At 54.8% G+C, this 13,155-nt stretch overlaps 1 protein-coding gene across 1 annotated transcript; it reads right to left on the reverse strand.

The window, feature by feature from the left end:
- Positions 1–1,338: 1,338 nt before the first annotated feature.
- On the reverse strand, positions 1,339–12,428 carry CD5 (CD5 molecule). The gene is made up of 10 exons (XM_007945019.1): positions 12,368–12,428; positions 12,210–12,248; positions 9,080–9,385; positions 8,653–8,715; positions 7,228–7,557; positions 5,112–5,405; positions 4,083–4,208; positions 3,278–3,331; positions 1,979–2,098; positions 1,339–1,427 (listed from the first exon to the last, which is right to left on the reverse strand). The coding sequence occupies exons 1-10, from the start codon at positions 12,426–12,428 to the stop codon at positions 1,339–1,341; spliced, it is 1,482 nt and encodes a 493-aa protein (XP_007943210.1).
- Positions 12,429–13,155: the final 727 nt, after the last annotated feature.

Below are 13,155 nucleotides of genomic sequence, written 5' to 3' on the forward strand. Positions count from 1 at the left end.
GAAGGTTCCCTTTCCGGTGGGCGGCGTCAGAGGGAGCCACGGGCAGACCCTGGACTGAAGTGGCAGGGATGCTGTTGTTCGCAGTAGAAACAGTATTATTTACAAAGAACATAATAAAAATACACGAGGGAACCACCCCTCCCCACCCAGGCGTGAGCTTCCTTTTCCCTCCTCACTGAGGTCAGAGTCTGAGAGCCAGGGTCTACCTGGCGATGCCAGGACAGGTAGCTGTGGTGGGGGAGGTCCTTCTGGTCACCATGTGTCTCTACTTGGGAGGGCTGTTTTTCCCCAGGCTCTGCCTTCTCGCATCTTCCACACTTGGGGGGCCGAGCCGAGCTGGTTTGGGGTCTTCACTGGGCCAGGTTCCAGCGGGGAGGAGGAAGAGCCGGCTTGCAGTTGTGGGGCAGTGGGTATGCTTGAAGGACACCCTGTTCTGGCACATTCTGGTTGGGAGTAGACGTCGGACGTCATCTCCCAGTGGGGAGTGCGGAATATTCTCAGGACAACAGGTCTGGCTCCAGAGTTTTGTTCCTGGCTCCAGATCTGTGGAGATGAGAAAGACATGTCAGAGGAGACCCTCAAATCCTGGAGGAGATTCAGGGAGGTAAGGACAGGCCCACGCCCTGGACCCAATCTCAGGGATAGCTGCTGCCCATCTGGGTCAGGGTGTCATCTTCCTTCTTGGTAGGCGGGTGGCTCTGGAAGGGGGAGAAGGAGCTGGCCCATTATGAAACTCTTAGGAGCTTTGAGATGGAGATTGTTAAGAAATGATTTTAAAGGCTGATGACTCTACTGCTCAGTTGCCGGAGTCCCTGGGGGTGCAAATTGTGAATGCACTTGGCTGCTGATACACTTGGCTGCTGACCAAGAGGTTGGAAGTTTGAGTCCTCCCAGACTCCTCAGAGGAAAGGCCTGGGTGTCAGCTTCCTGTGACTCAGCCACTGACAGCCCTGTGGGGGACAGTTCTGCTCTGACACCCTCGGGGTCGCCCTGAGTCCCCTCCATAACGACTAGTTTACTTCGATTGCCCAGATCAGCTCCCATCCCTGAAGTTCAAGACCAGTTGCTCTTAGACTATGGCAGTCTGACGTGTGCCAGAGTAGGGTTTTCAGTGGCTGGCTTCTTATGACCATGACCTTTCAGAAGCAGATCAGGAGGTCCTTCAAACCACCAGCCAGTTGGTGAGCAGCCCAGCACCTGACCATTGACCAGACTCGGCCTCTGAATGACTGATGCTTGTTCTTCTCACTTTACCTTAATCAGGCTGGTCAATGCAGGTGGTTAACACTGTTCATTCGTGGGCCATCCAGCTGGGTCAGGCTGCAGCCCGCTCACCTGTTACAGCCTCTGAGCCCCGCGTAGATCATAGTCGCTGTCGGAGGAGTTGTCAGGCTGTGCAGAAACGCGGTGCAGGGCCCCTTCAAGGGCTGAGGAGAGAAAAGAGGGACCCCCTCCAGACAGGTTACACATCTGACCTCAGAGCCTGGGGCTGCCCAGCGGGTCACAAGATCACAGGGGCTTTATGAGCCCACTATCTGTTTTGATCAAATCAGCCAAGTGTTCACTAATGAGGCCGAGTGGCAGCCTCCTTGGGGCTGAGTTGTTTGTGCCGGTAAGGGGCCATTCAAGTGTGGGCTCCTGCAGGCCACGTAATGGCCCTTCCTGGCTGAAAGAAATCCCGGGGCCTCATTTTCCTTAGGTCCTCAGGGCCCTGCAGGAAACCAAGCCCATTAGGGCCCAGTAGTGTGGAGGTTAATGGCATCCACTTCTTTGTTGGAGAGCAGTGGCTGGGACCTCCAGGAGACAGTGGGGCCTGTTAAGGCTGCATCCCTCTGCTGCTCCACTGCCGGGACGTGTGGCTTTGATCCTTCTCCTGGGGCCTCCCTTCTCACCTCCTCCTCTCCTCAGCTGCAATGCAAGGATGCAGCCCAGCCTAGGCCACTGCCGCAGCCTGCCTCCATTGCCAGCTCCTGCTTACCCGGATAGGCTGAGACGTGCGAGTTCCTGGGGGGCTGACTGTATTCGTTATCCACGTGAGATGCTGTGGGGTTCTCAACCTGGGACCCGACAGTCGCCGTGTGGTTGCGATGGAAAGACACTGAGCAAACGCAGGGGATGGTATCGTTAGACCCCAGCAGCCGCCCCCCAAACTTTCCTTCCCTGTCCCCATTATGCAATGGGGGGTCAGGGTACCCACACCTTCAGTGCGTCCCACTACCTTTCTTCCTGGGGAGGTCCATACTAGCAAGGCAAGCAGCAGAATTATAGCGAAATTGGGGCTGGCCAGCAAGTCTGATGGGCATGGTGGGCTTCAGACAGTCAGTGAGTCAGTCATCAAAGACTCATTAAGCACAGAGGTGGAACACAAGGGGCAGGATGGACTTCCTGGTCCTCCAGAGCTAATGGCCTTTGTATTGTAGAAAAGACGGTAACACAGAACTTTCTCAAGAGTTGGCCCTGGAACTGCAAAGGGGACAAAAGATGGGCCAGGAAGCAGGAAGAGGACTGGGTTCTATCTGTGGGAGGCTCTGGCTGTGGTTGGGAGGATCAGCGGTGAATACCAGGGACGGGTGGGCTGGCTGCACCACCAAGTTCTAACACAGGCCCTTTTAAGGTGTCATGAGGACACTCTTGTGATGAAACTAACATAGACATCCAAATCCTTGGAGAAAGACAATGCAAAAATGCTCCTTAAAAAAGTCCTGATAACTCCTGAGATAAAGAGCTGTGTTTGTTGTTGTTATTTGCCATAGAGTCAGACCTGACTCATAGCGACCCCTCCTTGGGTTTCTGAGGCGGTATCACTATGGAAGTGGATTGCCCAACCTTCCTTCCGTGGAGTGGCTGGTGGGTTTGAACTGCCAGCCTTCTGGTTAGCAGTCAAGTGCCTTAGGCACTACACTACAGCTTTGGTTAACTCATTATTTTGCAAATCTGCTCTTTGCTAGGTGCCCCAATTCTGTTGGCCACTGTACTGGGGGGATGGTGTCTGAGGAGGCAAAGGCTGTTGAGGACCTCTGGTTGTGTCAACCCCAGAGATGAGGCAAGAAACAGGGGACACTGTGGTCTCTGAGGCTTCTGGGGCAGAAACCACTTAACCATCTGGCCCATCAAGAGGCCTGAGCCCCCTTGCTGATCACAGTCACACGTGGACAACGTGGTGAAGATCAGAGGCCTCAAGCAGCCACTGGCTCCATCTGTGGTCATGGCCTCCTTCCTCAGCCCCATGGACTCCAGCTGGGGCCCAGGGAGACCCCTGCCTCCCAGGGACACTTACTGCTCTGGTTCATTCCCGTTGGCCCAATCCACTGGCGCTGCTTCTTCTGGCGGACTGGGGGGCAGATGGGAGAGGCAGGTTAGGGTCGGGGAGACAGGGAGGGAGGAGGCGTGACTGCTGGTCCTGTCCCCTGGAGTCTCTGGGTGCCTCAGTTTCCTAACTTGCTCATAAGGTTGAAGTGGAGCCACGCAGCTCCAAAGGCGTGTGTCGAGGTGGCTGGTTCCCCGGGAGATGTGGCCACAGGGTTTTAGCACAAGAAGAAAGATCTTCAAGGGCACCAGGGACCAGATAACACCGACCACGTCCAGATTATCTCTTTCCAGCCTCTCTCATCCCACCTCCTTGTCTCTGAATAATTTTCTCCTGCCTTCTACAAGGCAAGAATAAAGGACACCTCCCTACATTCCTAAGGCACACAGTCTCTCACTTGGTAGATAGACTAGGTCACAGTCTTATGCAGCAGGCAAGGGGCGGAGCCGGGCTGGACACGTGTCTCCTGACTTCAGAGACCATGCCCATGACCCTCTGGGCTGCCCCAGTCCAAAGAATGTGGCCACACCTTTCCTTTGGTCCCAAATGCATCTCAGCCGGGCCCCGGGTCTGGTGAATCAAAATGTTTACAATTTTTTCTGGTTTTCTCGTTCTCTTGCTTTGGGCAGAAGAAGGGCAGGGCTGGGTGGTGAAGCAGAGAGCCCTCTGTGGGGAAGACCCTGCCTCCGTGGGGCCTAAATGCAGCTCCTCCAATCTGCCCACAGAGGGTAGGGGGTGGGCTGGAAAGGAAGTGGCTCAGGGCACAACCACCTACATTTCTTCACCAGCTTCTTGTAGGCGAGGGGCCCACACATGACCAGCAGCAACATCAGAAGCAGAAGGGCCAGGAGGATGCTCATCACAGTGCCCGCCCCCAGGCCCTGGGGGCGCACGTCCTGGCCTGGGGAAGGAGAGGAGTCAGGTCAGCCCCTGCCCTGTGGGTGTGGGTCCCATCTGTTCAGGCCTTTCCCCGGTCACCCTTCTCTCCCAGGCACTCACCAGCATGTGTGGAAGGCACGTATCTGCCTGTTGACCTGTCTCTGTCCAGCTCCAGAATTCTGTTACTCATTTGTTCATTCCCTTTTATCATCTAACAATTGACCATCCCACTATCATTTGCCACTCTGTGACCACTCCCTACCGTCTGTCAGTTACTTGTACCCGATCACTTTGCCATCACATACCAGTAGATGGTCCTATGCCAATAGCCAGTCAGCCATCGATGTATCCATTTATGCATCTGTCTGTCCATCTATCCATCATCCTTCACTCATTCTCCATCCATCCAAGCTCCATCCATCCATCCATTTGTTCACCCTCCTCTCATCCTCCCTATATCCATCCATTCCCCATCCATCCATCCATCCAGCATCCACCCACCATCCTCCATTCATCCATCAGTCCATGCTCCTCCCAGCCACCCACCCTCCATTCATCCATCAGTCCATGCTCCTCCCAGCCACCCATCCTCCATTCATCCAGCATCCCCCCATCCATCTCTCTCTTTTATTTATCACTTACTCTCCAACCATCTACTCATTAGTGTAGCAAATGTCTACCATCTCTTCCTTGGTCTTCTGTCCTAGCTGGTAAGTGTCTTGTCATCCCTTCGCTGCCTGCTGCCTGGTGCAGTCTCTGTTCATGCTCGCTGCTGTCTGAGTACTCGTGCCCTCCCTCCCCCCACCGGTCATCTTCTCATCCTTCTCCAGAGCTCTAGGGCTCAGGGTCCAGCTCCTGGAACTTGCTCTATAAAAACAGAGGAAGTCCAGCACTGCCCTGTCCCCATGGTGCTCGCCCAACTCACATGTGACAAACACCCTTTTGCAGCGGGACCTTTTCTCCTGAAGCTCATGGCACTGGGACAGCTTCTCCTGGAGACAGAAGACTCCCCGGGAGGTCTTCTCCCCGGCATCCAGCTCCCCATAGGTGTTCACGCTGCCGCACTGCTGATTGTGGCACACCTCCTCCCACCGTGCTGCGTTCTTGGCTGGCGAGCTGTCGCACAGGGCTGCCCAGTGCCTTTCCTGGCGCACCTCCACGGTGCCTTCACATGTGTCGCGGCCACCCACCAGGCGGCTCTGCACCTTGGGCTGGAAGTCTGGGGAGAGGAAGCAATGGCAGAGGTGGGGGGAGCCTGGAGGCAGCTCCATGGCAGCCTAAGCGGCACCTCCTGGATCCCTGGTGAAACTGAGCCAGCTCAGGGTCCGTTCTCCACGGGCAGACACCAGGCGGGACCGCCCGGCCCAAGCCACCCTCTCTTCTGCCTGGCGTCCCCTCTGGCACTTCCCCCAACCAAGTCTGTCTCTGGCCCCACTGGGCAGCTGCCAGCAGCCATCCTAGAGGCAGCAGCAGGGGCACTGTTGGTAAGGCAGCTGGCAGAGGTGATGCCCGTTGGCAGTGTCAGCAGGGAGCTGGCCCTGAGCCAGATGCGCCTAAGAGAAGAGCAGTGCAGAGAGGTTCCACCTGGTCTACCCCCTCTTAGAAACACTGTCTTATTCCCTGCCTGCTCCTTGGGAAGAAAGGAGGCTTTTCAGAAGAGGGAAGCTGAAGCAGGAATGGGAAACACTTCCTGCTGAGTCCAGTCAGAACCTCAACTCCTGCTTCCCTGACCCTGTGCCCCAGGGGTAGGCTCAGTGACTTGAGCCTATTCCCACGAGCATCCTATGGATTTCTGTGTCAGGGTGGGGCCTTCATTCTCTTTCCGGACAATCAGCCAAGCTGCTCAGTGGAGAAGGTGAATGACCTCACCACTTTGGCCCGTTTCCATAGCAACATCCACATTCAAAGCCCTAGTGGATCTCCTGCTTAGAGGAAACGAAAGGCAAGACCCCACCCCCCCCCACACACACACACTGGGGGATGAGTGGAACTGAAATCCTGCCCTGCCCCCTCCTCAGGCCAAAAGATCTCCGGGACAGGGTGGGGGTGGGGCTGCTGCTTCTGCCTGGAGGGGACAACTGGCCACTAGTTCACACAAGTGATCCGGAGCAGAGCTTCCTAGAGTCTACAAATCTTGGGGGCCCTTGGTGAAATGCACATTCTGATTCGTGGGCCTGGGAGGGGCCTGACACATTGCATCCTTCCAGGTGCAGCTGCTACTGGTCCAGGACCACACTGAGTGGCCAGGGCTTAGGGATACTGCTTGAGCCGAAATCCCACCTAATGCTGTGTGACATTGCACAAAACATTTAACCTCCCGGAGCCTTGCCTCCTTATCTGTCAAACGGGGATAATAGCATCGCCCGCCTTCTAAGGATGTTGTGAAAACTAAACAACGCTCTGGAATGGGCCTGGGCACAAAGTAAGCTCTCAGTAGAGATCAGCTATTACAGCCTGGACAGGAGTCCCCGGGTGGCATGTGACTGCTAACCAAAAGGTTGGCAGTTCGAACCCACCCAGAGGCACTTTGGAAGAACGCCCCTGGCACTCTACTGAAAAATGGGCCACTGGAAACCCTCTGGTTTCCGTGTCAGGGTGGGGCCTGGGACTGCACTCCGACACATGCGCTCCTCATCAAGGGTCGGAAACCAGCTCGAGGCACCTAACAACAACAGCTGTGAGGCTCGTCCCCGACATGCTCCGGCCCGCTCTGGACCTGGGCACGAGCGGCAGTTCCCACCTGCAGAGCCTCGTTCCCTCCACTAGACCCTCACTCCTCTCCTCCTTCAAAACCCCCATGGAGCCTCGCCTCCTCCTGGAAGCCCTGCTGGTCAGCTCTCCCCACTGCGCTGCTGAGCCAGCGGTTCACTGGCGTCGGCAGGTGTCCCCAAGGGGCTGTGTGCACGTGTGTCCTGCCCCGTATTCTCCCTGGACCCTGCGAGGCAGGAAACTAGCCCCGACTGACCCGGGCTGGGATGCTCTGACCCGTGACGGCTCCCGGGCCCCAGAAACCCCTCGGGTCCTGGCCGGGTTCCACTCACCTGAGCAGATGAGGGCAAGAGCTTGGCCGCCCTCCCAGGGCTGGGTCTTTCGGAAGCACTGCTCCAGGGAGGCACAACTGGCGTTCTGGATCTTCCATTGCGTTGGTGAGGGCCTGTGCTCCGAGCGTGCCCCCTCGGCTGCCCTGGCCTCTGGCAGACGCCTCAAGAAGGAGCCACACTGCAGGGCTGCGCAGATGCGGTCCCCCAGGCCCTGGGTCAGGTCCTGGGCCTCGTCGATGATGGTGCCACCCAGACTGCCCTGGTAGAACTCCACGTTGCCTGCACAGTGCAGAACCCCAGGCCCCACTGTCAGGTGCAGCCTGGGGGGTGCTGGGCAAGAGAGAGGGGGAGGTGGGCCTGAGCCGTGAGGGCCTGCAGCACAGGCCTCCGTCCCTAGCCATGCCACACACCTTGCTGTTTGGCACCAACACGCAGACAAACAACTGAACCTTGGGAGGCAGGGAGCTCCCCATCCCAGGGAGGTCCCGAATAACGAATGTTATTGTGTGTCGTCGAGTCGGCCCCAACTCAGCGACCCCTCCTTGGGTTTCCGAGGCGGTATCATTACGGAATTAGATTGCCCAACCTTCCTTCCGAGGAGCGGCTGGTGGGTTTGAACCAGCCTTCAGGTTAGCAGTCAAGTGCCTTAGGCACTATGCTACCCAGAGCTCCTAAATATCGAATAGGAAATAAAAAACCAAGCCAATGTCGAATTGATTCCAACTCATGGAATCCCCATGTGTTATAGAACAGCTCCAGAGGGCTTTCTTGGGCTGTAATCTTTTTTTTTTCAATTTTCATTGTGCTTTGGGTGAAAGTTTACAGAGCAAATTCACTTTCCATACAGCAGTTCATACGCCTTTTCCCCCATGATACTGATTGCAATCCCTACAACATAGCAGCTCTCTTCCACTTCCTCCCTGTAGTTACCTCTTCCCTGTGTCCTTTTCTCCTGTATATTCCTGCCCCATGAGCTACCTCCCTGTGCAAATACTGCCCTTCTGTTCTCCTGTGGTTCATTGTTCTAAACAACGTATCTGCCTGATGTAAATGTTCACTCCATATGCCTGTCTGTTGTTTGGCTGGAAGCCACGGGAGGGAGTTCAATTCCAGACCTGAAGGATAACTAGAGGCCATAGTCTTGGGGGTCTCACCAGGCTCCATAGACCAGTGAGCAGGTCGTTGTCATTCGGGCTGTAATCTTCACATATTGCCAGGCCTTTCTTCTGTGGCCTCTGGGTGGGCTCACACTGACAGCCTTTAATTCAGTTGAGCACACACCGCGCCACCCAGAGACCTTGCATAGGACACACTTCTACTAAAAAATATTCATTGCTTATCTGAAATTCAAATGTAACTGGCCTCTTGCGCTTTTATTTGCTAAATCTGACAACCCTCCCCAGTGGGGCCTTGGGGTTTTCTTACCTGTGGGCTCCGGAGTGGTGGTGGGCGGGCGGCTTGTGGGTGGAGGCGTCACTGTCGGTGGGTCTGAAATGAGACGCTCTGGTGAGGGGGCAGCAAGGGGCCCAGGGCGGGAGGAATGATGTGGGTTAGGAGGAAGGACTCTGGGGCGGGGGTGGGGGCAGGCAGCAGTGTTGGGTGCAAAACGTAAGCTCCACGTTGAGTCCACTTGGCTGGAACATTGTATGTGTCCCAACAGTGCTGTGAGGTGGGCTGTATCCACCCGTTTTACAGATGGGAAAACGGAGGCTCACAGGGTAGCAGTTGTTGGAACCAGGTCTTGGACCTTTCCCATCCTTCGAAACCAGCACCCCTTCAGCCTGGTGTGATGGAGGGGGCACGTGGTGAGCTGAGCATCGCCTCCCACCCACGTGGCCCGGCTGGCACCCACCTAAGCAGATCAGGCTCAGAGGGTGGCACCGAGCAGCACTGGTGCTTGTACAGTTGAGGAACCCTAGGGGCCCGTGGCAGAGGATCTGGTTCCATGGATGGTTGAAGCGAGGGATGGCGGTGAGCGTCAGGGCCTCCCCACAGCTCAGCTGCTGGCAGATCTCCTTGGCCAGCTTGACGGGCTCCTCTCGGTCCCAGCTCCGGCCCCAGCTCTGGCTGCACACTGAGGAGTACCGGTCCTGGTGAAAGACCTCCAGCTGGCCCAGGCACCGCGAGTTCGAGTGGCTCAGCCTCACCCTTGGGGTTACTGGGGGCCAAAGAGGAGGCAGGATTGGAGACAGTGAGACTGGGAAGGGCCCTCCACTGGGGCCCCCACAGCCAAAGGCCACCTCCTCCCCACCTGCTGCCTCCACTTCCCCTGCCTTGGTCCTGTCATCTTTGGCACTTCTGGGCACAGCAGTTACTTACTTCCCAGGAACTCGGCTTGGGCCCAAAATTTAGAGCTTTGGGCACGGGGTTCTCAGTACCCACTGCCCAGTGGAACCACCTTCCCCACTCGTCACAAATCTGTTCCAGTAATCTGAGATGGAATCTCATGCCTGGTCTTTAAAAATACAGCTTTTAACTTTAAAAATGTGTTTGATGGAGGTACACTATACCTATGGTAAAATGCAGTCATTTTAAGCTTACAGTTCAATGGGTTTTGACAAATGTATACACTCAAGTAGCCACCACCACGATCTGCACGTAGAACAGTTCCCTCGGGCCCTGTGCACTGCAAGTCCCCAAGCCCTGTCTCAGGCAGCCAGGGGCGTGCTCTCGCTTATAGAGGTTGGCTTAGCCCGCTGGTTCTGCAGTTGTGCAGCCTGATGTTGTTGGTTTGCAGTCGGGTCAGCTCTGACTCTTGGCAACCGTTCGTATAACAGAACGAAGCACTGCCTGGTCCTGCCCCATCCTCACATCCTTTGGTGTATTCGAGCCCATGGTTGCAGCCACCGTGTCAGCCCACTCATGGCGGGCTTGCCTGTTTGCGCTGACCCTCGACTTGACCAAACACCACGTCCTTTTCCAGTGACTGGTCTTTGCAAGAATGTGTCCAAAGTAAACAAGACCAAGTCTCGCCACCCTGGCTTCTAAGGAGCATTGGGCTGTACTTCCTCCTGGACTGAGTGACTTCCTCTGGCAGTCTGTGGTAGATTCAACATTGTTCGCCAACACCATGATTGAAACGTGTCAGTTGTCTTTCTGTCTTCCTTGTTCATTGTCCAGCATTCATATGCATGTACAAGGGTAGTTTTGTTTTTTGTTTTGGTTTATCTTCTTTTGCTCAACATGTTTAGAGGTTTATATTGTCTGTTCTTTTTTATTGCTGTATAATATTCCATTGTGTGGCTGTACCACAATGTTTATCCATTCACCATTTGGGTTGTTTCTACTTTTGGCTATGAGTACAGCTGCTATGAATATTTGTACGAGCCTTTGCATGGACGCCTGTTTCCATCTCTCTTGGGTAACTAGGAGTGGAATTACTGGGTCACTGGTAACTGGCTTGTGTGATTTATAAAGCTCAATGAAGGGAAGTATAAAAATATATATTCTTTTATATTTGCATAAAGGGTCACCTGGGTGGACAGGTTTCAGAGGAGCTTCCAGACTAAGACCGGGAAGAGAGGCCTTGTGACCCATGTCCAAAAATCAGCCGCAGATATGCCTTAGGGACCCGACTCACAGCCACCCTCCTGGGGTTGCTGAGGCGGCATCACTACGGGAGTAGACTGCCCAACCTTCCTTCCGAGGAGTGGCTGGTGGGTTTGAACCGCGAGCCTTCTGGTTAGCAGGCAAATGCTTTAGGCACTATCCACCACAGCTCCTTATGGATCACAACAGAACATTATCCATCTCACTTGCTTTGGAGATGTCTTCGGGAGGAATCAGTTACTAGAGGATGACATCATGGTGAAGTCATGGGTCGGTGAGGACTAGGGAGATGGATGGGGACACCAGCCACAATTGTGGACTTGGACATGCTGGCGATTGTGAGGGGGATGTAGGGCCGGGCAGCATTTCATTCTGTTGAATGTGAGGTCAAGTTGTACATGAGCCAGGGTCATCTCAACCACTGCTATCTGTCAGCTCTGTCTGTCTCTATCACCTGTCTGTTTGTCTATCATCTATCTATCTGTCTATCTATCTATCTGTCTGTCTGTCTATCATCTATCTGTCTGTCTATCAATCAATCTATCATTGATCCATCCAGCTACCTACCTCTCTCTCTCTCTCATCTCTAACATTTGCAGATGGTTTTGCAGGCTTTCTCCCTGGTGAGCTGACTCACTGAATCCTCACCAGGGAAGAGCTTTCATGCCCATTTTACAAGTGAGAAAACTGAGGCTTAGCGAAGTCAAGCAACCTGCTGGGGCTGGGAGCTAGGCTGGCCGTGCAGGTTGTAGGCTGCTGGTGGTCCAGTGGCTTTGTAAGATGTCACAGCTACATTTCCACAAAATGCGTTCAGCATGATGTGAACACGGGTGATGTGTAAAGAGAGGCATGTGGTGAGATGCGTTGGGGACCTGCCGAATTGAGAAATGCTTTCACAGTGCCTTCCCTGCAGACCTCCTCAGAGCCTCTTCTGCTCTGGCGTAAGTCTCCAGTGGGGGATGCAGTGTGACTTACCCTTTGTCCACCATGTTCTGTGGAGTTCTGTTTGGAAAACCCTGGCCTCTAGGATTAAAGCCCATCATCACAGGCTGGACGTTCAATGTGCATTACAAGCGGCTGCAGCCTCTCTCTGCAGCCTTAGCTGCAAACGTCTTCGACCACGGAGCCCCGGGCAGAACTGGTTAGGTGACAGGTGTGTTTATGGGCTGGCGTGTTTCCATGCGTGTGGGTGGGGTCATAATGATGATTTTCACAAGGACCTGCATTGTGTGGGGCTTTAGGGCCTACAAAAGGCATCTACCTGCACGTGGGCGTTTTAAATGCTCTTCTCTGTGTCTCTGTCTCTCTCTCTGTCTCTGTGTGGGGCTCTCTCTAGTGGGAGTGACAGCTTCTTAACCCACAGGTCGCCCTGTAGCTCACTGGAACCCATCCATACTCCACCTGCCCCAGGCCTCCTTGGGGCTCCTCCTTACCTCCGTGCTCTCTGGTGAAGGCTCCGAGGCAGGAAGTGACTGCAGAAGGAGAGAAGAGGGTCAGGAAGTGGAGCCTCCCCTCACCCCTGCTCCCCAGCTCACACCCACCCACGGCTTGAGCAACGGCCTTTTCTGCCTCCACCCTCCACCCCACATACCATCACGAAGTTCAGGGGTAGGGATTTCTATGCTGCAGGCTGGAACCCCTAAGTGGGTCATGAAATCAATTCAGTGGTTTGCAGCCATCAATTTTTTTTCCCCAAACATGAAATGCACTGGGATAGACAATGTCCGACTGCATGGTCTGCTGTAAGGGTGAGCGTCACTATTGGGGTTGTGGTGCAACAATGTCCTGTGTGTTGTTTCGATCAAAACAGCTTGAAGGCCACAGTTCGAGGGAGATGACAAAGGAGCCAGACAGGAATCCCAGGGGAATGTGCGATTTCCTTCTATTTTCAGCCTTGGGAACCAGGCTGGGTATGAATGACGGCAATCTCTCCAGAGGAGGAAATCGAAGCTCAGAGAGATGGAGGGACTCACCCCAGGTGGCCCAGCCAGTTGGTGACGGAGCCAAGACCAGTTCCCCACAAGGCTCCCCCCGAAGGCCCAGGAGTCACAACACAGACTCTGGGATCAGGCAGTCTGGGTAACAGTCCTGCTGCACGTGAGTTAGTGGGGAACTGGTCTTTCCTGGCCTGGCTCCTGCCTGGGCCGTTAGATGGGAATATGGGCTGTTTGGGAGGTTCTGCCTCCTTTGCCCCCCACCCGTGTGTTTGTTGTGCTGTGGTACCTTGCAGGTTACTGTGAAGCTATGCCATCAATATTTCAAATACCAGCCGGGTCACCTTTGACGGACAGGTTTCAGACTAAGAATAGGAAGAATGGCCTGGTGATCTACTTCTGAAAATCATCCAGTACAAACCCTTCGGATCCGACAGTGTACTGT

The sequence above is a fragment of the Orycteropus afer genome, unplaced genomic scaffold (assembly GCF_000298275.1).
Source record: "Orycteropus afer afer isolate SDZICR_OR568_19922 unplaced genomic scaffold, OryAfe1.0 scaffold00130, whole genome shotgun sequence".
NCBI lineage: Eukaryota > Metazoa > Chordata > Mammalia > Tubulidentata > Orycteropodidae > Orycteropus > Orycteropus afer.